The sequence below is a fragment of the Gobio gobio genome (genome assembly GCF_949357685.1).
Source record: "Gobio gobio genome assembly, chromosome: 15".
NCBI lineage: Eukaryota > Metazoa > Chordata > Actinopteri > Cypriniformes > Gobionidae > Gobio > Gobio gobio.
Window position 1 is genome coordinate 7,416,150 of NC_137108.1, and position 25,644 is coordinate 7,441,793.

The 25,644-nt window shown below is 37.1% G+C and overlaps 1 protein-coding gene across 1 annotated transcript in view; it reads right to left on the minus strand.

The window, feature by feature from the left end:
- rpa2 (replication protein A2) overlaps nucleotides 1-25,644 on the minus strand; it is a 51,904-nt gene that overhangs the window by 26,126 nt on the left and 134 nt on the right. Inside the window, exons 2-6 of the mRNA XM_079837366.1 lie at nucleotides 25,343-25,434; nucleotides 19,953-20,054; nucleotides 17,980-18,093; nucleotides 10,630-10,704; nucleotides 9,414-9,530 (exon numbers count right to left, since the gene is read on the minus strand). Coding sequence (XP_079693492.1) covers nucleotides 9,414-9,530; nucleotides 10,630-10,704; nucleotides 17,980-18,093; nucleotides 19,953-20,054; nucleotides 25,343-25,434 — 500 coding nt within the window. The remainder of the gene's footprint in view (nucleotides 1-9,413; nucleotides 9,531-10,629; nucleotides 10,705-17,979; nucleotides 18,094-19,952; nucleotides 20,055-25,342; nucleotides 25,435-25,644) is intronic.

The following is a 25,644-nucleotide window of genomic DNA, read 5'->3' on the forward strand; positions in this document are numbered from 1 at the left end:
AGAAAGAGCATCGATTATAAAACACACAATCTAAACAAATCCATTAATGAAATAGAGAGAGATATATTCCTGTGATCAAAGCTGAATTTTCAGCATCATTACTCACGTGTCACATGATTCTTCAGAAATCATTCTGATATGATGATTTATTATCAATGTTGGAAACAGATGTGCTGCTCAATATTTTGTTGAAACGTGATACTTTTATCGAGGATTGATTGATGAATAAAAACTTAAAAAGAACAGCATTAAAAAAAGGGTTTCTAACAATAAAAGGCTTTAACACATCCTTGCTGGATAAAAGTATTAATTTCTATAAAAAATTATAATAAAAGAGACAGAAAAAAGGGCTTTTGAACAGTAGTGTATATTGTTAGAAAATATTCATATTTTAAATAAAGATTTTTTTGAATCCTGAAAAAATTATCACAGGTTCCAAAAAAATATTAAGCAGGAGAACTCTTTCCAACATTAAAAATAAATCATCATATTAGAATGATTTCTGAAGGGTCATGTGACACTGAAGAATGGAGTAATAATGCTGAAAATTCAGCTTTGATCACAGAAATACGTAGAAAACCATTCTTTTAAATTGTAATAATATTTCACAATATTAGTGCTTCTTCTCTATTTTTTATCAAATTACTGCAGCCTTGATGAGCAGAAGAGACTTCTTTCAAAAACATTAAAAACAGTAATGTTGATCATAGGGCTGGACGATATGGCCGAAATTTATATCACAATATATTTCTTACAATACGATTCGATATCGATATGAACTATATAAAAGCCTCAGAAAAACTGCCAAGACGGATGTCTGTACCTAAAAACCTCTGAAAAATTAATTTGCCAAGTCTATGAAACTGCCTCCTATAAAAATATATATTTTAGAAATAAAAACGGTACAAATAAATTAATGTTCACCTTATTTGTATTTAGCCTTCATACAAACAAGAAATGTGAAATCACCGTCAAATAAACATAAGACTCTCACTCACTTTTTTAATATCAATTCATATCTTTAACTAACGAAGGCTGATTATATTATTCTTAATATATATTAAAACAAAAGTGCTTCAGCCAGGATAAAGAATATGAAAAGTGCTCAGATTAGCTGAAAACACAATCTTCATCTTCTGACTCTAAGAATATTCTATCGGGTGGAACTGCTTCAGATGGTGGATCAGATTTGATGTTAGTCAGCACCAGGGGTGTAAATCGGACAGTTCATCATGATTCATAACCGCAGTCACTCCAGCTGACGTGCATACCCTCAATATAGAGCAGCACAAAGGTCTTATGTGCATCCCGTGTGCAGAATGATGCGCTTGAAGCAACACAGTCACAGCTCACAGCGCTCATATGCTGCAGTTTATTGAGCGTTTAACAGTTTTAAGTTTCAGTGTGAAGAACGATTCATAGCGCTCTATTTTCTTTATATGCAAAACCATAGACCTTTATCTACTGAAGCACAACAAATAACTAAAAGAAGACTCAATTTAGTGGTCTATTTGTGCTCTGTCTGAGATGAGAGCGCGCTGCTTTTTGCAAGGCTTTAAACACGAGCAAATGATAAACTTTTCTGAAGCACTGTCTGAGCGTCTTTCACAAGCTCTGAAAGTTCATTTAAACGAGAATGAACGCATTGGCGATAATACATAGACTGACATTGTGTGAAAATGTGGAGTGTGTTAAAACAAATGTGCCTCTTAAATATATAAATAGCCCAGGCTACATGTAATGTTTGGCATCGATGCATCGTATTGTTAGACACTTAAGAAACCTGAAGTTCAATATCAGATCTTAGATAGCCACGCCACTGAATTAGTCTTTCCTCTCTTATCAACTATTTCTTCTGCTCTGTCCTTACTTGTGGATGCTCGTTTAGTCACGTTTGTATTGCGGTCAGGGGTACTCATTTTGTAGCTAAAACTTGGACGTTGGACCTTAGCCTTCTACTGCTGAGCACTGGCTGTGTGTCTGTGGTGTACGTCATCACGCAAGTAGCCAATCGTGTTCTGCTCTTTCTGAAGGCTGCGCCCTGAACGTCAAGTCAGTGAGAAATGCTGTAATATATATAAATATCAGAAATGTGTTTAAAAATCATATCACCGTTATTGAAAAAAATTATATCGCGATATATATTGAATTATTGTCCAGCCCTAGTGGATCACAGAGTCCAGTTATAAAAGTTTACTGTATGACCTGCAATGTCACAGAATTTTGACGAATACATCAAAAGTAAGACAAGACAATTAAATAAATATATATAAATATAAATATATATAAATATATATTAGGGCTGCAACGACGATGACGTCGACTACGAAAATACGTCGACGTGCGTGAAATGCGTCGACGGCACATTATTTACGTTCTAGAATGGAACAGAAGATCTAGAATAATGGCAGCTTCTGCTCCTGGGCATAGTGAAAATGATAATTTATCATATAAAGCCAGACCGCGACATTCAAAAGTGTGGGAGTACTTTAAACAGAAGAATAAAACTGTGCTTTGTTCGCTCTGTAACGCCGGTTTCACACTGCGCGCGGTGGCAGAGCAGGAGCTGTGCGCTTGGAGAGCGGGAGCTTTCACACTGCCAAGGAATTGGGCTACTTGCCGCGGGCTGTGTCTCATGTCCGCGGGTTGAAGCGATCACAATTATGTGATATTTATCCCTGGGAATGAGAATTTTAGCAGGCAGCCCTGCAAAAAACCCCACATATTTAACCCCCCGAACGCAATGTTTACCGGAGAACCTCCCAAACGCGATTGGGCTAGTTTTGAGTAACGAATGGGTGGGTTTTGTTGTGAAAACCTGGCAACCCTGCTGCCAGTGTTCTCTCGCGCAGCTGAACCGTGGCGCGTGTATTGCAACAGACGGTCACATTTTCCGGTGTTCTTCTCCGACCCCAGTACGTCTCGTGCTTTTATTTATTATGGGCTGCATATATCTGCTGTAAATGTGACCTGGTTCCGCTCTGGCCCAAACACATATGCATAATAACATGCTGTATACAGGTAGTTTACATGATTAAAGTAACATTAAAGTTAAGATATGCCTCTAGCTTTAATCATTTAAATATGTCTTTGAAGTTTGGGCAAAAACTTCTGGCAGCTTTAGTCGTTGTTTATGCACATGTATCTTCAAAATAGACGACTAGTTATACATTAACACTATGCTGAAAGCTCCTGTATGTGAACCTTTTGCAGATAAATACAAGTGCATTTTCGTTTACTATTGACACAAATCAATAAGTAAATCATACTCAACTACTATAGTAAACAACTTTTCCTAATTAGGCCTACTCTGTATACATTTTATGATGAATAGTATCATTATATAATATGTTTAAAAAGCTTCTTGTGTCCATATATTTCATTATAAAATGGCATACTATGTACACTACCCTTCCTGAAATACAATTAATATTGTCATCATTCATTGATTTCATGTTAAAATAATATACAAATTCACTACCCTCTTGGAAATACAATAATTAGTAAAAAAGAATAATAAGATTAATCCGGGAAAATAATCGTTAGATTAGTCGACTAATCGAAAAAATAATCGTTAGATTAGTCGACAGAAAAAAATAATCATTAGTTGCAGCTCTAATATATATATATATATATATATATATATATATATATATATATATATATATATATATATATATATATATATATATATATATATATATATATATATATATATATATATATATATATATATATATATATATATATATATATATAATAAATATATATATAAAAAAATATATATATATATATATAAATATATATATATATATATATATATATATATATATAAATATACATAAATATATATATATATATAAATATATATATATATAAATATACATAAAAAAAAATATATATATTATATATATATATATATATATATATATATATATACACGATTTGACCAAAAATAAAAACCTCGATTAATTTTACCTCGATTACTTTTTTCGATTTTCTTTTTCTTTTTTCTTTGCTTTCCATGTTTTACCCTCATAAGGTTTTTGAGTAAGTTCCTTATAAGGTTTTTACTGTAAATATTTTCTACTATTAAAGGTGGAATTTTTTTCTTATGAAAGTGCATTTCTTTGTGATTTTAAAATACTTGAAGGAAATGGTTGACTTTCAGCAGTTATTGTCAATGGGGCAGATTTCTGTTTGTTGTACATCAGATACAGATAAATTAGCACAGTAGGCCTACATTACATTTATTTGAATGCGTTAATGAGAGCGTGATTGTGTGTGTGAATTAGTCATACGTCTCTATTCATTATGAAGCTGTGGTTTGTACTTCAAAGGTATTAAAATCTATGCTATAACAGTTGAGTTTCTGAGCTACTTTAGTGACTTTACTTTAGTCACAGGACGGCGTTGACACTGCGTTTCTGCGCTGCTCTCTGCGCGTGATCTTCACGTGATGTGCGAGCTTCTGTCTGAGTGTTCATGTGTCACAATATATCAGGCATTAGTTCAACATGATACACATCTGATGTACTAAAATCGCTTTAATGTTCAAACTGGCAAGCCTTAAAACACATACAAATGACAAAGCTTTGTGAGGACGCAGGTGAAAGGTCTGCCTTCAGGGCGCGCGCGTGTTGTCGGAGACGCAACACGGCTCGGCTCTCTGCTGAGAACTGAATGGATACGTTTTCCGTATTGTCGTTTTTGAATAGTGCAAAATCCCTTTAAAATGTTCAAACTGGCAAGCCTTTAAACGCATTTACTTGACAAACTTTATGAGGACGAAACTGAAAGTGATCTAGCTTCGAGGCTTGCGCGTGCCATGTGTGTGTGTCAGCGCGTAGGCTATAAGAACGGCAATTAACTGACCTGTATAAACTGTGTAAACATGCAGCTACTATAGTGATTCTGGGCATCTATAAACACAGATAACTGTTCCTGCATCTCTCTGTGTGCCTGCAAACTGCACTTGATGTGACTGACGGGCGGAGTCACGTGACTAAAACCGAAATAACCGACATGGGAAAAATACGTCGGTTATATTATATATATATATTATATATTTTATGTTTTTGAAAGAAGTGTCTCATGCTCATCAAGGCTGCATTTATTTGATCAAAAAATACAGAAGAACAAATATTGTGAAATATAATTGCAATTTAAAATAATGATTTTCTACTTATTTCTGTGATCAAAGCTTATTTTTAATGTTGGAAAGAGTTCATATTTTTGTGGAACCTGTGATAATGTTGGTGATTTGTGGACTGAAAATGGTTTCTCCTGCTTTCCACATCAGAGCTGTTTGATCTGATATCTATGGTTTATAAGTAGGGATGGGTATCGTTAACGGTATTATTACTCTTACCGATACTGCTTCCCCATCCGGTACTTAAATGGTATTCTTATCGGTTCTTTTTGTTACATATTTTTTTCATTGAAAAAACCTAATGAAGAACATAACACTGCTTTATAATCTGAAAAGTAAAATATCTATAGCAAAAGAAACGGCAATGTTTGAACAAAAATATAAAACATCTATTTGTAAATGCACCAATGTGCAGGCAGTTTGTGTTTTATATGCATAAGATACAATATAAGAATGAAGAAACAAATGTTAAATAAATACACAATATAACAAAGAAAACATTTTAAGAAAACCGTGCTTTAATTTCAGTAAGGTCTACTAACATTAAGTATGGCCTACAAAAAAAAAATCAAATGAAGTAATCAAATGTAAAATAACTGCATAGTTTTCGCAGTATAAATTGATAGATTAATGCGTATTAAAGCTGAAGTTATTCATTCAAGAGCTGTGTTTTGGCTATTTGTTGTGTATTTGATGGTTTAGATGTGCACACAAAGCCTAAAGTATGTGCACGTCGGTCCGTTTCACAGCGCACACACAAGCCACCTTGAAGTTGGAAACCGTGTCTCTTGCTCAGATTATTGTGCATTTATTAGCTCTTTTTATTATCAAACACATCCTGCCATTTAGCAAGAGTGGAGACTGCATTTTACAACGATTACAGAATGTGCTAAATCTGACATTAAGTTTGGGTTTAGGGAGAAATGGCCGCTGTGAGAGAAGGAAGTTGCGCTAATTTATTAAAGTTTTACCCCACATTTTCTTTTTAGAATCCTTGGAAGCCAAAATCGAAAATGAAACTAGATTAAGATCACAGGCCTAACGTGGAAGACTAAACTTTTATTTAGTTCTCATGGCCATCGCCACTCATTTCACTGGGACAGACGTGTTGTGTAACTCACTCTCTCACAATCTTCTGGATTGCAAATAGCAAACATGCACCACAGACAAATGGTTTAATATTTCCTCATGTAGAAACGTCTGGCAAAGAGAGAATTAGCAAGATAATATCTATATCTTATATCTCTATATCTCAGTAAGAAGTGGTAGCCTAGGTGCATTTTCTTAATTTCTCCAATACTGACAGCAGAACCGATAGTGTCTGAGATTATCGATACTGCTGTCTTTCAAAATCTAACACCAGGGCTTATTTAATACTGGGTTTCGGTACCCATCCCCAGTTATAACAGAATTCTGCGCAAACGCTTCCCACTAGATCTCACAGTAGCGATGTTATTAATACTGTGGCAAATTCAAGCGCTTTCTAACTGGATCTCCCAGTGCTGAGTAGTAATGGTGCTGTGTGATTGAGATTGGCACGGGAACGAGCTCGCGCTCAGAGCTGAGAAACGGTCCACGCAGCACAGCTCAAACGAGTAGCGCGGATCCATTCCGCTTTAGTTTCGTTTGCCCTTTGCTGTTTCTAATATGTAACAGAAAAGGCAGCTCTCATCAGTTGGGCACCGTGGTGGTGCACCAGTGCGAACTCTAAAAAAATGTAGTTGCACCAGCAGAAAAAAAGGTCACAATTTGGTCACAGTCTGGAGTCCCAAAAAAATCGAACCGAAAATAGAATTTGGGAAACAATAAAACCGTATGACATTATGTCTGTCAGTTCCAGTTTCATATTCCAGAGATCATCTTAATCTCTAGGTCTCAGGACACAAATGTAAGCATTAATAATAGGGATTTGGGCTGCAACAACCAGTCGATAAAATGGTACACGATTCATGTAACATGGTTTCCTAACATTATTACAGGAAAACGTCATGTGATTACTGCGCCTCTGAACTGGAGCTGCTCTAAATGTGCGTAGATAAAATACGATAGAGCAATAGATAAACAGTGAACAGACAGTTACAGAAGCTCGCACAATACATTTTAACAGGCATAATTAAAGGGGGGGCGGGGTCTAATGCCATTTCATGCATACTGAGTTTTGGGGCGGCAGTGGCTCAGTGGTTTATGTAGGTTGTCTACAAACTGGAAGGTTGGTGGTTCAATCCCTGGTTCCACCTGACCAAGTGTCGAGGTGTCCATGAGCAAGACACCTAACCCCAGCTGCTCCCGACGAGCTGGATGCCGCCTTGCATGGCTGACACCGCCATCGGTGTATGAATGGGTGAATGTGAGGCAAGATGTAAAGCGCTTTGGATGGCCATGGGTCTGTTGAAAGCGCTATATAAATGCAGTCCATTTACACTGTTAAAGACTTGGATTCCCATGCTTAACATGGACAAAGTTTCAAAAAATAAGTTGGACGTATGATGGAGTATTTCTGTGCCAAAAATACTCCTCCTGCACAGGTCACAGGACTTCAACAATGTCACCAAAGAAGTGTGTTATTGGTTGTCTGGGCAAGACAACCCTGTTCAGCTGCCCAAAGAACCCAGCGTTAAGGGGACAGTGGATGGAGTTCGTTTTTCCGGAGCAGCAACGGAGTTGCGCAATTGTTTTGTTTGTTCCTTGCATTTCGGCGATGATTGTTTTATAAACAAGGCGCAGTTCAACTCAGTCTCACAGAGACGTCCTGCTGTAGTCGTAGTCGTTGCTGCTGCTCCTGTTCAATTTCAGCCTCTGGATCTGATTCTGGATCATATATGCATGGCTGAATCTGATTGATAGATGGGCTGTCAAATTAAAATTTGAATTTCGAATATTCGTCGAATTTACAAAAAAAAAAAAAGCACATTCGAATGCAAAAACCGTGTATTTAAAATGTTGGTAGAGGCGCGTGAGACATGATGACGGAACTGACGCGGTTTGTTTATCCAGTACAGCGGTGCGGCTGTGTTGTTCATTTGAAAAAGGCGGAAAAAACAGTGAGGACTTGGAGTCAGAGAGAAAATGGGCGACAGCGTATACAGTCAGACACAGAGCAGTGCAGAACAAGGCAATCAGGGCTTTGGAGCATGAGATGGATATAAATGAAAGAGAAGATGCGCTTCCTGCTGACGAAAAGTTGGTGCAAAATCATGCGGTATAACGTTATGCATATTGCGCAGCTGGCAAAGACATACTTGATCATACCTCAGCAAAAAACACTCCGCACTCACTGCAGGTCAAGTCGTCCGTTTGGTGTTTTTGAAGAACAATATGTAGATGTTTATTGAGTGGAAATGAATTGTTTCTGAATGTCCGTTTGCTATTTTGTGTTCACGTTACGTTGTCTGTTGAAGCGTGTTTTCTCAGTTACTGATGCACTTGCAGTTTTATGCACTTTTGTTACCTAATTTTCCTGACATGCTCATTAATGAAATTATATTTCATTTAATAACAATTGTTTGAAAAGTTAATGCACTGTAAAAAGTGAATGTAATTTAATTTCAATAAAAGATGGAATGCTTGATTTGGTTCGCATTTGCTTGTTGCGCTCGCTTGCGCCCTCTTGTGGGCATATGAGACAATACAGTACTTTTCCCTTCTAAAATTAAGTATTGCCTTTAGATCATATTTAAGAAAGAATTTCGAATTTAGCTTTTCAGCCGTTTTGACAGCCCTAATTGATAGTCATCGTTTACAAAACGTTTTTTTCCAAGTTTTCTAAGGATGTCACAGCTTCAGCCGCTCTCAACGCAATAGCTACATGCGCTCGTGACTCTTTAGCTCCGCCCACACGATACACTTCCAGCCGCTCGGTTTTATTCAGAAAGACTCGATACATTGCATCTGTCTTTTATAAATATGATACAACTAAAGACTTTTCGGCGATATGAAGGATGCAGTACTACTTTATAGGTACTCAAGATTAACGTGAGATTGGCAGAAACTGTGTGTGACACCCCCCCTTTAAGCATGGAAATAGGTTTGCTAAACGAATTAAGCCAACTAATATGATTATTATAATTTTGGTTTCTATACCCAATATTTTTATTTTTTCGTTCCTGATTCGTTCTGGAAGGACCCTCAGGAGCCCTGTATTAGTTTTTGTTCATACCCATCCCTACCATGCACAAATAAGCACGCATGAAAGTCAAACAGCCATCAGCTACAGTGTGTGCGTGTGAAAAGCAGAAGGGTGGGAAGGACGTGTTAGTCTCACCATGTTCTGTGGTTTGCTCAACGACATGTGAGCGTTCACAACTTCCAGCATATGTGAAGTGACTTCATTCATGTCCTCCAGCACTCGTACGCTGAACGCCACCAAAGACCTGTTATTCTGCAATGAGAACCAAGACTCAGTGTGACAGTTTGTGAAGGTGAAAACACACCAAAAAAAAAGAGCAAAGCAAACAGATGAGAAGGCAATTTAACGTTTTACCAAAAGCAGCATGGACACACAATGTGAAAATGTGCCTGCTAATGTCCAAATGTAATTGTGTTAATATCCACACTCGTCTAACTTGCATGAAGAAAAAAAATCATTCAGACTTAAGGATATTTCTTTTCAAACTTAAACATTTTATATACAAGATAATGTTCAAATATGTTATGATTCTTTATTGTTTAGTCACACTTTACAATAAAGCTTCATTATTTAACATTAGTTAATTCATTAGTTAAAAACTGAAAATGAAAAATACTTCAAAGGCATTTCAGTTCATGTTAAGTTCAACAGTTAATAACACTTTATTAAGATCAAAAGTTGTAACTGTATTATGTAATGGACCTGAGCTAACACGGTTGTACTAGTGAGAAGTAAGAACTTCTGTAACAAATGTAGCTATTGCTCATTGTTAATGTTACCTGATGCATTAACTAACATAACCTTACTGTAAAGTGATACCTATTGTTCTTTATAATTCTTTTGCACTTTAATCTGTTTGAAACATTAGTTTACTTTAACAGGTTTAATAGACAAAAATGTATATAGTATGCAACTTACATTTACATTTATGCATTTGGCAGACGCTTTTATGCAAAGCGAATTACAGGGACCTTATTACAGTGACAATCCTCCTGGAGCAACGTTGGAGTAAAGTGCCTTACTCAAGGACACACTGGTGGTGACCACTGGGAATGAACCAGCTACCTTCTGCATATCGGTTAAGTGGTTTAAACCACTGGACCACCATCTCACTTATCTTAACTTATTTCAATATCGTGATAATACCGTATGATAAGCTTCAGGAATTACCACAACATGAAAATGTGATACCGCCACATGCCTAATTTCCATATTGCTCAAAACTGCACAGTGAACAGGATTGAACTCAATGTAAATCTGCAGTGATTGAATAGTGTAACAGCTCTGTTCACATTTTCATATGGAACAGTACTATAATTGACATTTTCATTAAATACACATAAGTTCTGACCTGAAAAGAGCGGAGGTTGCCGGAGACTTTGACATACGTGCCTGGAGGAATGACCGAGTTATCCACACCCATGTCCTGGAAAGATTTATGAACAAATGTATGTAGGTAGTGAACATTTTGTTATTTCATAATATTTCATAACGTTCAGAAAGGTTGACGCGAATTGCAATGACATTCGCGGGCTTCATTGCAGAAATAGTGTGAGAAATAGTGTTAGGCCGGCCGATATATCGGGCCGATATTTGCGTATTTTTACGTGTATCGGCCGATATTTGCGTATTTTTACGTGTATCGGCCGATACAAGGCTGCTGCGTTCGCCGATATTTTTTCCCCTGCATTATTTACAGACAGGCGTCCACAGGGCAGCTCTCACCGTCTTCAAACTGTCTTGCTCTCCCTCTCTCACGCATATTAATCAAAATCAATTGAGAATTGACACGATGGTAAAAGGTCGAAAGACTGAAGTTTCACGTGGAGCATTGGGAGATTTTTTCCTGAATTACCGCTGGTGTTGCTCTACAAGAGATTAGGTTAAGTGCACCTAAATGACTAGGTTGTAAATAGTTTTAAAATTAAGTATAGTACAGTCAGTGTGCACTTTAATATGCTGCTTGCTTGTTGCTACTGTGTGCAATAGTGTAATTATTTTATTTATGCTTAAATATTTATTTTCAGAATTTATTTTCACCACTGAACTCTTTTTTTTTCTTGTTCTACCTCACCTGTTTTTACTAAATGTTCCTTTCTTAAATTGTAAATTTTAAATTGTTATCATCATGATCATTGTGTCATTTTTATGATGTAAATTGAGGGAGCAAAAGCAGTATCGGCTCCAAATATCGGCTCACGAAAATCGGGAAATCGGCTCAAGAAAATCAAGAAAATCCATATCGGTCGATCCCTAGTGAGAAATGTGCGCTTTGCTTGATGTCAGGCTTAGTGTGTGTTCTCGCCCGCCGGTATTTTCCTTACAAATGCTCTACGAAGGCTTCATTTATGTCGTTTGGAATGCAGTGTGTGCTTATATTAAAAATAAGAAACTCACTGACAGAAGGCTTACCCTTTCAAATGCTCGCGCCGCGCTTTGTGAAGAGTCCTCGCTCACGCTTCTGTGCTCGTCTCAAAATACTTTTATGACGCAAAATTAAAGTAAACGCAGTCAGTAATGTCCTAATGAATTAAACAGACAGGGCAAACCACATATTATATTTCAAAAGAGATCTGTGCATTAGTGTGAATGCAGATCTCCCGCTGTATATGATGTCATCATTAATAATCCCATGCAATTTATTTTTCTTATTGAAATAAATTCAATAAAATGAATTTATTTTTCCCATTCATTTCCTATGGTGGTCATTTTTGACGAAGAGCACAAGTGGGAGTATTTTTTTTACGACCAATTAGCATGCTTGAATCATGCCCTCAATTTTTTTTTGTGTTAACATACCTAATGCTAGAAAAGTCACCAAGTTTCATATTTTTCAGATGAAGCTGTGATTTAAAAAAAATGTGAAATGAAGGCTCAGTTTTTCATAGGTGTGTGTGTGTGTGTGTGTGTATAAGTGTGCATGTGTGTGTGAGTGGATGTGTCAATATCACACTGTTGATGTTTTAGAGTGTCACCCCTTTACTGCTGTGTACTTTTTTTCAGCATTGTGGCCGATTTGTAGATTGTACACGCAAATATTCTGTGAATTTTTGTCGATTTCCCATTCATTTCCTATGGTCTGTCATTTATGACCGAAGACAATGAACGCTACTTTTTTTTAATGACCAATTAGCATGCTCGAATCATGACCCCAATTTTTTTTGTGTGTTTTAGAGCTGCAACTAACGATTATTTTTTCTGTCGACTAATCTAACGATTATTTTTTCGATTAGTCGACTAATCTAACGATTACTTTTCCGGATTAATCTTATAATTCTTTTTTACTGATTATTGTATTTCAAAGAGGGTAGTGAATTTGTATATTATTTTAACAAGAAATCAATGAATGATGACAATATTAATTGTATTTCAGGAAGGGTAGTGTACATAGTATGCCATTTTATAATGAAATATATGAACACAAGAAGCTTTTTAAACATATTATATAATGATACTATTCATCATAAAATGTATACAGAGTAGGCCTAATTAGGAAAAGTTGTTTACTATAGTAGTTGAGTATGATTTACTTATTGATTTGTGTCAATAGTAAACGAAAATGCACTTGTATTTATCTGCAAAAGGTTCACATACAGGAGCTTTCAGCATAGTTTTAATATAGTATAACTAGTCGTCTATTTTGAAGATACATGTGCATAAACAACGACTAAAGCTGCCAGAAGTTTTTGCCCAAACTTCAAAGACACATTTAAATGATTAAAGCTAGAGGCATATCTTAACTTTAATGTTACTTTAATCATGTAAACTACCTATATACAGCATGTTATTATGCATATGTGTTTGGGACAGAGGGGAACCAGGTCGCATTTACAGCAGATATATGCAGCCCATAATAAATAAAAGCACGAGACGTACTGGGGTCGGAGAAGAACACCGGAAAATGTGACCGTCTGTTGCAATACACGCGCCACGGTTCAGCTGCGCGAGAGAACACTGGCAGCAGGGTTGCCAGGTTTTCACAACAAAACCCACCCATTCGTAACTCAAAACTAGCCCAAAACAAGCCCAATCGCGTTTCGGGGAGGTTCTCTGGCAAACATCGCGTTCGGGGGGTTAAATATGTGTGTTTTTTTGCTTCAACCCGCGGACATGAGACAGCCCGCGGCAACAGTGTAGAAGTAGCCCAATTCCGCGGAAAAAAACGCGGACTTGGCAACACTGATTGGCAGTGTGAAAGCTCCCGCTCTCCACGCGCACAGCTCCTGCTCTGCCACCGCGCGCAGTGTGAAACCGGCGTTACAGAGCGAACAAAGCACAGTTTTATTCGGCTTCTGTTTAAAGTACTCCCACACTTTTGAATGTCGCGGTCTGGCTTTATATGATAAATTATCATTTTCACTATGCCCGGGAGCAGAAGCTGCCATTATTCTAGATCTGCTGTTCCATTCTAGAACGTAAATAATGTGCCGCCGACGCGTCAACGCATTTCACGCACGTCGACGTATTTTCGTAGTCGACGTCATCGATGACGTTGACGCGTTGTTGCAGCCCTAGTGTGTTTACATACCTAATGCAAGAAAAGTCACCAAGTTTCATATCATTCCGATGAAGCAGTGATTTTTAACATTTCAAAACAGAAAATTTTCCGGTCAGAAATGACAGAAGAGCACCAGAGGGTTAAATGGGCGCTTTTACATTTAGCTTTGAAACTGAATCTTCCGCCGTATATTGTTATTATATTGCTCAGTTCAATTTTCAACTGTAGCGTCTGTTCTCTAACTGAACTAAATAATTTTTAGTACTATAAAACAATCGAAATGATATCGATACGACTGTTCATAATTTCATACAGCTATATCTATAAAGAAAAAACATTTACAAGTCATGACATCATATCCGGGAGATAGTCAGTAAATTCGAGTAAAATTACAGGCTTGCTTATCCCGTGCGAATGCACCACGCAAAATTCAGATGTGGGGGAATCATTTCTAAATCACACGAGGTCCCCAGATAATACTAATCCCGTGCGAATTGGGCTTAAGGATGCTGATTTTTAGAGAGCTCCCAGGACTGATAAACGCAGCGCAGTCCTCGAACAACTCTCATTAAGCAGCCAAGAAATACAGTGTCAGAGTGATCGGATGTTAGAAGATCACGAGTCTTAAAAATGCTAACAGTTAAAGCTTACCGCGGTCCTAAAAGCGGCCGCTTTGAGGATATCGAGGATAGTGACAGGCAAGTGAGAAAAAAAAAAAAATAACGGCGCCGCCCTTAACCAGAGCCATCATCCAGTGCTAAAACAGGGAGGTTTCATGACACTTTAAAAAATAACTTTGAGACAGGCAATTTGTACCTCATAAATTAGAACTGAGAATAACAAGACATCTCAGTGTTTCCCCTAGGTTTACAGCTTTGGGGGGGTAGACCTCCCGAAATTCAGTGTCGTGGAGCAGGAGTGTTACGGATACGGTGTTGCCATAGACAATAAATGAATTTATTTGGTAAATAAATATAAACAACATTTATTTATACATCACAACTATTTACAACACAAAAGAGGTTGGCTTTGCTCAAGTTGTTTCTCTGGATTTTGTTGCTTTTATGAAAAACATTTTTTTTTTGTTGCCTGTTTAGGTTCGTCACCTTCTCCATTCCTCTTCAACATTTTTACCACTAAAGTTACTACTCGCAAATCTGTTTTTTTTGGGGGGGGGAATATATTTCAGGGCTCAATGCTAATTTACTTCAGGGGTTCAAATTTTTACTTGCCCTGCCAGAATTTTCACTGACCCCACCACAAAAAAACTGATAAATAAAATAAAATAGGCCTAGTATTGTTTTTGAGCCATGTAACCTTAATAAATAAGGTTATGACTCTAAAAACTATTATCCTAACTCATATAATTTTTTTTATATTGTCAAAGACAGTCAGTAATAAAATGAGAACAAATAATCAAATTATGAGCAAAAGCACAAATAAATACAGCAGAACAAATATATGCACAAATGAAATAAAGAGTTATTTTCATGTAGGTCTAAACTAGATTGTCAGGTACAAAAATAGTAATCAAATGTAAAATATCACTGCATAGTCTGCATAAAATGATATGTCACTGCATATAAATATAGATTAATCCTTATTAAAAGTTATTCAGTTAAGAGCAGTGAGTGATTTTTTTTTGTCTTTTGTTATCTTGATATTTATTGCCAATGACGATATTTTCCGGCTTTCCATGTGTGTTCACTGTTATACGGTAGGGGGCGCTGAAGCGCATTTCCTGGACGAGAACAGAATCGCCCGATCAAAACACAGCCGAAAAAGCAGCAACGTGCGATATCATAAGCAGATGCATATGTAAAATAATGCCGCGTTCCAGGCAACCCGTAACCCGTGTTTTTCCAACCTTCTACCCGTGAAAGTGCACTGGAACGGCAGTCAAACCCGTGACTTCCCACCCGTGAACTCGTACTAGATCGATGTACTCCCAGTTACGAGTTCTGACGTCACATGGCTCGCGAAACAACAATGGCAGCCCCCATGGATGTGGTATTTATGAAAGTCGTACATTAAAAACCAAATATAAGGTATTGCTCTAACGTTATTTATCCACAAATGTTATGCATTATCAGCAGCTTTTCTAATGTTAGCTAGTTTTCAGGCCATTGAGTGCAAGAATAAATGCATACCAAATACATTTCCAAATATACAAATAACGTAAAATAAAAGGTATAACAGCTTCTCTTGCCTTATGCGCCGTTTTTTCTCCTTTGTTTCCCTCAAATACCCCTTTTCCACCAAGGCAGTGCTAGAGCTAGTCCAGAGCCAGAGCTAGTCCCAGTTCATAGTTGGTTCAACTGAGGAGCTTTCTAAGAACCGTTTGCTTTTCCACATGCTCTGAGAACCACAACAGAGCCAGGTCTTACGTCACTGAATACGTCTCATCTTTCTCAGCAACGCTAGCGAGGCAGCGGCAGTGTTGCCAAGTCTGCGGTTTTGCCGCAGGCTTTTTTTCATGTCCGTGGCTTGAAGCGAACCCAATTATGTAATATTTAGCTCCGGGAATGCAAATTTTAGTAGGCAACCATGCCAAAAAAACACATATTTTACCCCCAAATGTGATTTTTACCGGGGAAGCCCCCCTGAAACGCGATTGGGCTTGTTTTGAGTAGCAATTGGGTGGGTTTTGTTGTGAAAACCTGGCAACCCTGGGCAGCGGGAAACACACACACACCAGGCTTGTTCGAGACACATCGGCGCTGCGCACACCGATCCACGTATGATAAAAAAACGCATGAGTGAATCAAAAGCATAAGGAGTCGCGTGCTCTTGCTGGACTCGTTATCATACGGCGTTACTATTGATTCACATGGCTTTACGATCCTACATCGGCATCAAAACACAATGAAAACACAGCGAATCCAACGCATTCATGCAGTTCGCCGTAATTTGTAGACGGAGATTACAAACGAGCAGCAGCTGTTAGCTCCATTAGCTGCTATTTCAACAATGGCGGATCTCCAGTTTGTGTTGGTCTTGTTGACGCCGCCCCCAGCGCCTGACGTAATCGGTTTTTACTTCTAGCCCTGTTCTAGCCCAGCAATGTTTTGGTGCTACTTAAGAACCACTTTTCCTGGCTCGGAGCTGGGGCTTTGGGTGTGGAAACACAAAGAACCGATTTGAAACTAGGCTCTGGCTCCGATCTAGCTCTAGCTCTGCCTTGGTGGAAAAGGGGTAAAATAAGCAAGGAGTAAGCACCTTTGGCAATAGAAATGATTGTAAATGAGCGTAAGCCCCGTACGGTTCCCCATTCTTCGTTTACATCTAGCCACCGCTCAGGCAGTTTGGCGTGACTTTGCCTGGAACGCTACAAAATCGTGAGTCGTGGTTTGAAGTCGTAACTTACGGGCTCAAAAACATGCCTGGAACGCAGCATAAGTACGCGATCATCAGCATTAAACAGCATATAAATGACAACTGCCCAATGTTATTGAATGAAATGTCAACCCAGGACGAGTTCTAGGACTGTGAAGCTTTGGGGTGTTGATGGACTCCATCTACAACATCTGTGTGTTTTGTTCATCGTTCAGACGTAACGTTAGTCTTTTACAAAAACGTGATTTTCTCAGCTTTATGCTCAAAATTTAGCTTTTTCATGAAACTTGCAACATTCATGTGTTGATTAAAAAAATAATGTATGAAGCTGGTATAAAACAGTGGGTCTGTTCTTTCTTTTGATATATTGCATGTTTAGATATTCTGTGGGCCAAGAAACTTGGCTGGCAAATTTCATGTTTACGTTCATTTAAAAGACCTAACCGACTATGTTTACGATGATACTCAACAAGACAGTCATTTTGATATAATTTTGTGTGAATATTCGCGCGCTGTGAGACGCGTGGCCATGCTTATGTGTGCTGTTGCTGCGCTTTGCGAGTAGCAAACTGAGAGACACTTTCTCATCTGTTGAATATTTAAATTGGCAAGGCTTAAAAATGCGCAAATGATCAGTTTCCGTGAAGATGCAGCTCTGGCCCGAGTGTCTTTCTTGCTGGCACTGAACCATCGGGCAATTCTTATTGTCGACCGTCAGGGGGGGCGGGGGGTCATTTTGGGAGGGCGGGCCAAAACAATGGTAGGGGAAACACTGCATCTATAATCGCTATAAAAACTTCAATGACTTCATTTACTTTTAAAATGATTAAATATCAGAACAACGCTCAGAGGCATCGGAGCAGGTACCTCTGTGTCGATCCACTGCTTGACGTCCATCGGAGCTGCAGTCATGTCGTCCACCTTGTACTGGATGTTGATTGTGGATTTATCAGTGCTTCTGATAATACCAACAATAGTTACCTAGACAGGGTCAGACAAAACCGTCATCAAAATGGATGGATGGGTGGATGAGTGTATTAATCATGTTGCAACTGTTTCTGTGTTTTACCATTACAAGCTCAGCGTTTATGATAACGTCCAGCACACTTACACACAGTGATATTCAACCTGTTTTTGGCATTAACATGACTTGTCACATTTATAACTTGACTCTAAGGTAGTATATTTTCTCTTTTCCAGATGTAGTGGATTCATTTCCTCATAATAAAATCTATTTTTGCCACTAGCCTGTAGCAGTGCAGTGTTCGAAATCGCCCCCTATACCCTTAAATAGGGCATTATGTGATGGGACAGCCATTAAAATAACTCGTACTTTGTTAAAAAAAAAAAAAACAGTAGTGATGTCAAGCTGAATACATTTTAAAGGTGTTAAATATCATCTCAAAGTTAACGTGTTAGCACGTTACTTCTTTCTTTTTCTTTAAAACTTACGTTTAATAAAATAAATGGCGTGAGTTTGTTCTTATCTTTTCTGCTCTGTTAGGAGCATCAAGGCTTCATCTGGTCTCTCTTTTCTCACACTCACACACACTCACACACATTGCAGCATTGTGGTATTTTAAGGGTAGTTGTTTACAGAAGTAGTTCTCTGATACATGAAGCAACCATATTTAGATCGCCCTCAGGCGGTACAAAGAACAACCACAGATATTTACACTTTTGAAAATGTAACATTTTATACAAATATTTATTGTTCCACTAGATAATATTCGTCTGCCCTTAAAAGTCTGTGAGAATGATTTACTACAGGAGATCTTAAAGAGATTGATAATGTAACAAAAGATTTCTATTTCAAATAAATGCTGTTCTTTTGAACTTTCAATTCGTCAAAGAATCAAAAAATATATATCGAGTGTTTCCAAAAAATATCATCATATCAGAATGATTTCTGAAGGGTCATGTGACACTGAAGACTGGAGTAATGATGCAGAAAAACCAGCTTTGATCACAGGAATACATTACATTTTTAAATTGTAATGATTTCACAATATTGCTGTTTTTACTGTTTAAATGCATACATAATTATTGTAAACTTTTTAAATCTTTTAGAAGCCATAGACCCCCAAATATGATAATCCCTGTGTGAGGAACCCCCATCCTAAAATGTACAAGGCATCTGTCTTTCATAAACACCCAAATTATACACAGAAATATTAATATTATAAATCTAGAATTAGTTTCAATTACATTACATATTTTGTTCTACTGACTGTAGTAATGTATTGTTATATGTATTTTTTTTATATTGATAATGTTGTTATATCTATTTAATAGATGCATATCTAACTAATAATGTTTATTTTAATCACATTTTTTAATTTACTTGTTTAGATCTCATTTATTTCTTTACTCATTTATTTTAATCAAATTATTATTTTTTTGTTTTTCTCTATACTTTTCCGTGTCACTCCCTTGCGTTTGCAAACCCCTGCTCTAGACTATTTGATTCTGATTGGTCAAAACAGCAACGGGCACTATTAAATGCAGTGAAAATGACCTTAGGAGACTACTTATTATTACTGTAAGATTTATTAATATCCTTATTTCTATGACGACTGTACCTTGTAATGGACTATTATCTAAACAGAAGCGATACACACATTTTTTTAAGTAAAATAATTGAAGGTTTATTTAATATTTCACATCCATATTTCTATTCTTATGAGTTTATATATTAAGCAGGACGATGTCAAAAATGACAGGATAATCAGGACCCTATTACGGAGCAGAGATACATTTTTTCCCTTACCAAGTTGGTCTGAGTTGAAAAGATAAATGTTAAAAGCAGGTTAAACTGAAACATGTGACATCAGACTCACCTGTGCGATCTCCACCTCTCCCACTTTAAAGATGTCCTCCGCCTGCACCGCACACATCAGCTGGGAAACCGTGCAGGGAACGATCTGCTGCGCTCGTGTCCTCTGCAAGACACACAACAGTCATTGTTTTTTTTTGTCATTTCATTACAAAACAGGAAAACTTACACTCTTTTACTCATAATTTCTTTTGACAACTAAGCCGTATTGGTAGAAAAGAAAATTCTCATTCTAAGGAGCAAAACTGGTACACGCTCCTGAGAAAGAGATGGTGTCATCCATATTTTTGGTCTATTTTCTCAAGAAATAATTAATTCAGCGGTTTGGATCGCCAAAGTCACGTGATTTCAGCAGTTTAGCGGTTTGACACGCGTACCGAATCATGATTCGACTCACTGATTCATAACGCTTCGAAGCTTCATGAGGCCGTGTTTTGAAATCGTCATCACTATTTAAGTCGTTATTTAGGGTTTTTTTGCGCACAAAAACTATTCTCGTCGATTCATAAAGTTATTTTAGAACCACTGTAGTGAGATGGACTTTGTAACGACGTCTTTAGTACCTTTTTTGGGTCTTGAGAGTGAACCGTGCATTGTGCCAATGGAGGCCTTTCAGAGCCATCAGATTTCAACTAAAATATCTTCATTTGTGTTCTGAAGATGAACGGAGGTCTGACGGGTGTCGAACGACATGAGGGTGAGGAATTAATGACAGAATTTTCATTTTTGGGTGAACGAAACCTTTAATGTGGCGTGACTGATCACTGATCACAGTTCAAGCGGCCGCGTGAACGCGATCATCTGTGAACTTGGCCAATATATTCATTATATTCTACTCAACCTGTTAGTGATATCTTGATTATTTAATGTGTGTTTAAATAAACCTGTCATGAAAATGACAGACACGGTGTATAAATTATTATATTTCAACAACGAATTGGAGAAAAAAAGTTATTGCAAAAACTGCCTAATGTGAAGTTTACATGTTTGCTTACAATGTGTTATTTGAGTGTTGATTATTTTATCTAAAAATAAATAGCAACTGAATTTAGGCTAATAGTTTGGGCTCTGTTGTTAACCTTTAATATTAATGTGCAAGTAAGAGCTCCCTATATAGTTTACAGCAATATCTTCAATAAACTTTTAGTAATAATTTAATTAATTTAAGGACATACACAATTTTTTCAGTAAACCACTGTTTAATAAAAATAAATAAAAAGCAATTTTGTAAAACTGCTGTACCGAACCCTGATTTGAAAACCGAGGTACGTACCAAACCCTCAGTTTTGTGTACCGTTACACCCCTTATATATAATTTATAGGGCTGTAATCAACCAAAGAAAATCTTGGTCGACTGAAGTCCTGAAATTTTCGACTAAAAATCGACTAAAAATGACGTTAGGAAAAAAAAAGTTAAATTAATTAGCTGCGCACTGTGCGCAGTACTTGGTAGCCTTGTTGTCTGCATAAATGAATTTTTTATGCGCCTGCGCAATATCATAGCCTATGATTTCCCAAAATATAGTACTATTGTCAACTAGATATCATCACAAGAACTTTTGAGGAATATGCAACATAATTTAGATAGTTGTTTTTGTCATATGTATTATAATAACTGACAGACACTATCATTTCAGCCGCTCTGTGCAGCTCGAACTAACGTTAGGAGCTCAGCAGAGCTCAGCTTCGCGGCTGAGACACGAATAGACTATTAACTTAAAGCTTTTACTCTTAAACACAAAAGGCACGTCCACTTTAATAAAAAAGGAATATTTATTGAACAAGCCAGATCAAGAGCAGAAAAAACGCTCTCACAATTAAATAAATAATATAAGTTACAGAAAACTAGCCTTCTTCAATCTGTCTCTCTTCTCCAGTGGGTTGGGCTAATCCAAAAGTGAAAACAATGGGGGTGTTCTGAAGACAGACTATTACCTGTGAAAACACCCCCATTAGCAATTAGTGCTTTCCACCTGATGAAATGAACGCGGCAAAACTGATGAAATGAACGCGGCAAAACGGACAGTACAGATCCACTTTTGCGGCACGACTGAAGCGTGGTGTTGTGACGCTTCCCCTCATGTGTATGTTGATGGGCATTCCTCAAGTTTACCGCTATGGGCGTGCGTTTGAGCCAGCGGGGAATGAAAAACAAAGGACCGGCGAGAGACTTCTCTTCGCCAGTTGGTTGGGCTAATCCAAAAGAAGTGGAAACAATGGGGGTGTTCTGAAGGCAGACGGATACCTGTGAAACAGGGGTGCTCTGAAAACACCCCCATTAGCAATTAGTGCTTTCCACCTGATTAAATGAACGCGGCGCAGCAAAACTGATGAAATGAACGCGGCAAAAAATAATGAAATGAACGCTGCAAAAAATGGACCAATCAAAATTTTGGTCGAGCCAGAACGTATCGACCAATAATCGACTAATCGACTGAGAGATTACAGCCCTAATAATTTAATAATAATATATATACACACACATACACAGGGGTTAAAGTGGGCACCTCGGATAAATTAATAACTAAATAGATCCAGCGGTCGCAGCTGGATCATTTCACGCACAGTGCTGACAAACTTGCTCTGCCGCTCTATTGAACTGATAACAAGCGCCAGGCAGTCGCTTTATCCGTTTGAATACAAGCGCAACATCATGTGTACAGTAAAGACTCTTTGGAGAAACTAGCTGAACCAGACTGAATAGCTCCGAGTCCGACCATGTAAAGTGAAGTGTTGATGTAAACTATAGGCTGCCTACACGACTGTAATCATGGCCATAGTCAGCTCGCCGGCATTCAGGGTTTTTCCTGCATTGAACATTTTTTGGCGGCCGCCAAAACTAATTTTTGTCCCGCCAAAGCCTAATTTGATGAGTTATTGTGATTTATGAGTGATGTAGAATAGATGACTCCTGCGCTTGTGACAGGGCGCATATAACTGAGTGACAGAGAGAACGATCAGAGAGCTCCGATTCCCCGCGCGCACTCTCTGGGTCTTCAAAATAATCACTGTGTTAGCTCTCTCATATTTCACATATTAATCCAAATCAAAAGGTCGGAAGACTGAATCCATGTTGCACGTGGCACATTTGGACAATTTTCTCCCTAGAATTACCGCTGGGTGTGAATTTCGCTCAAAATGTATGCATGTATGTATGTATGTATATATATATAATATATATATATATTATATATATATACATATACATATATATATATATATATATATATATATATATATATATATATATATTAGGGATGCACCGAATATTCGGCCACCGAAAATTTTCGGCCGAAAATGGCCCAAAAGTGCATTTTCGGTTTTCGGCCGAAATACTTTTATCACCGAAACAACACGGCCGAAATGTTGTGATGACGCAAACAGAAACCGCGACCTGCACGTGCTTGTCTGAAGCAGTATATTTGAGAAAAAGCCACGTCAGCTCCATGTACAAGCACTGACAGTCAGAGCTCATGTTCTCGATGAGAAGAGGAACAGACTTCACTGTGAGTTCCCACACAAACATCGATCAACATGTATCACGAAATTCAAACGATAAATGCCGTTTTGACGCTCTTTAATGTGGCATCACTGATCACATCACAGTTCAAGCCGCGGCGCGCGCGCGTGTGAACGCGATCATCTGTGAGCGCGATCGATCATCTCTTCCTTAAGAATAAACATGAATGAACATCTAAGGTATGTTGAGGATACATTAACACTTACTGTCACGTATCATATGTGGTGTAATCGCTCAATCAGTGTTTCAACAGCGAAAAGACGTCAATATAACTGCTTGTAAACTAGCCTAAACAATGTCATGCAACTTTAGCATCACATTTACCTCAGGCAGTCATTCAGTGTCCACAGAATTTTATTCACTAGAGTAAATGAACTCTTTCACTAAATATATGACCTATATTAGCCGTTATATTCATTATATTCTACTTAACCTGTTAATGATATCTTGATTATTTCCTGTATGTTTAAATAAACCTGTCATGAAAATGACAGACACTGTGTATAAATGATTATATTTCAACAACGAATTGGAGAAAAAACAATTTTATTATTAGATTATTAGTTATTGCAAAAACTGCCTTATGTGAAGTTTACATGTTTGCGTACTATGTTATTTGAGTGTTGATTATTAGACCTAAAAATAAATAGCAACTGAATTTAGGCTAATAGTTTGGGCTCTGTTGTTAACCTTTAATATTAATGTGCAAGTAAGGGCTCCCTATATAGTTTACAGCAATATCTTCAATACACTTTTAGTTATAATTTAATTCATTTAAGAACAGATACTTTTTTTTCCAGTAAACCAATAAAAATAAATAAAAAGTCATTTTGTAAAACTGCTGTACCGAACCGTCAGTTTTGTGTACCGCTACACCCCTATTCTACAGTTAACATATGGGCTATGGCAGTCTTTGTTTTGATACACTATTATGTTAAAGGCCTACAGAGAAAATAGTTTTATCTTTAAGCAGTTGCACTTGTTCTGAATGCACTTTCTTGTAGTAGTCCTACAGAGAAAAATTTAAAATGCACTAGACCTAAATATACTTTGTTTTTATGAGAGAACATTTAATTTTAAAATCTTTCTGTAGGCCTGTACATTATTATTTAATGCACAAATGAGTGGGGTCAAGTTAAACATTTTAGTTTGAATTTTATTTTATACTGTGCATTGTTGTAATGTGCTAAATAAATATTGGCATAATTTGTAATTGATTTATTCTTTGAAACTTTAATATTAATTTATGCAATTACAATGCCTTGATTTTAGTAAAGTTAGTAAACAGTCATAACCATAAATGCAATGGTACTAATAATTGGCATAATTTATTTCGGTTTTTGGCCTTGGTTTCCTCTTTTTCGGTTTTCGGTTTCGGCCAAGAATTTTCATTTCGGTGCATCCCTAATATATATATATATATATATATATATATATATATATATATATATATATATATATATATATATATATATATATATATATATATATATATGTGTATGTATGTATGTATGTATATATATATACATACATACATACATACATACATACGTACATATATATTTATATATATATATATATATCCCCATTTGTTAACTTTAGCTCACTACATTAGTTAACAAGAAATAACAATGAAAAGTATTTTCATTAATTAACATTATCAAACATTAATAAAAAATAATAATAATGCACACAACTAATGTAAACCAATAAGACCTTATTGTGAAGTGTTACCATAGATAGATAGATAGATAGATAGATAGATAGATAGATAGATAGATAGATAGATAGATAGATAGATAGATAGATAGATAGATAGATAGATAGATAGATAGATAGATAGATAGATAATTGACAGGTTGAGTCAGACTAACCCCTTTCTTGTCTCCTCCCTGAGACGCGGCTGGTGATCCAAATCCTCCTGGAGACTGTGTATATCCACCCACACTGGCCTCGCCATATTTACCTGCCGAAATATAAGTATGTTCTGTTTCTATCAAGACTGTTACATGGGAGAAAGAAACAACATCCTCACGGTGACCAATGACTGTGACTGAGCCACAGGCATGAAGACCCGGACGACACACGACTAACGTACATAACACTGTTAAACTGAGCTCGGACTTCAGATTAGCGGCTTATAAAGCCAGATATTGTTACACACAAATAATTAATA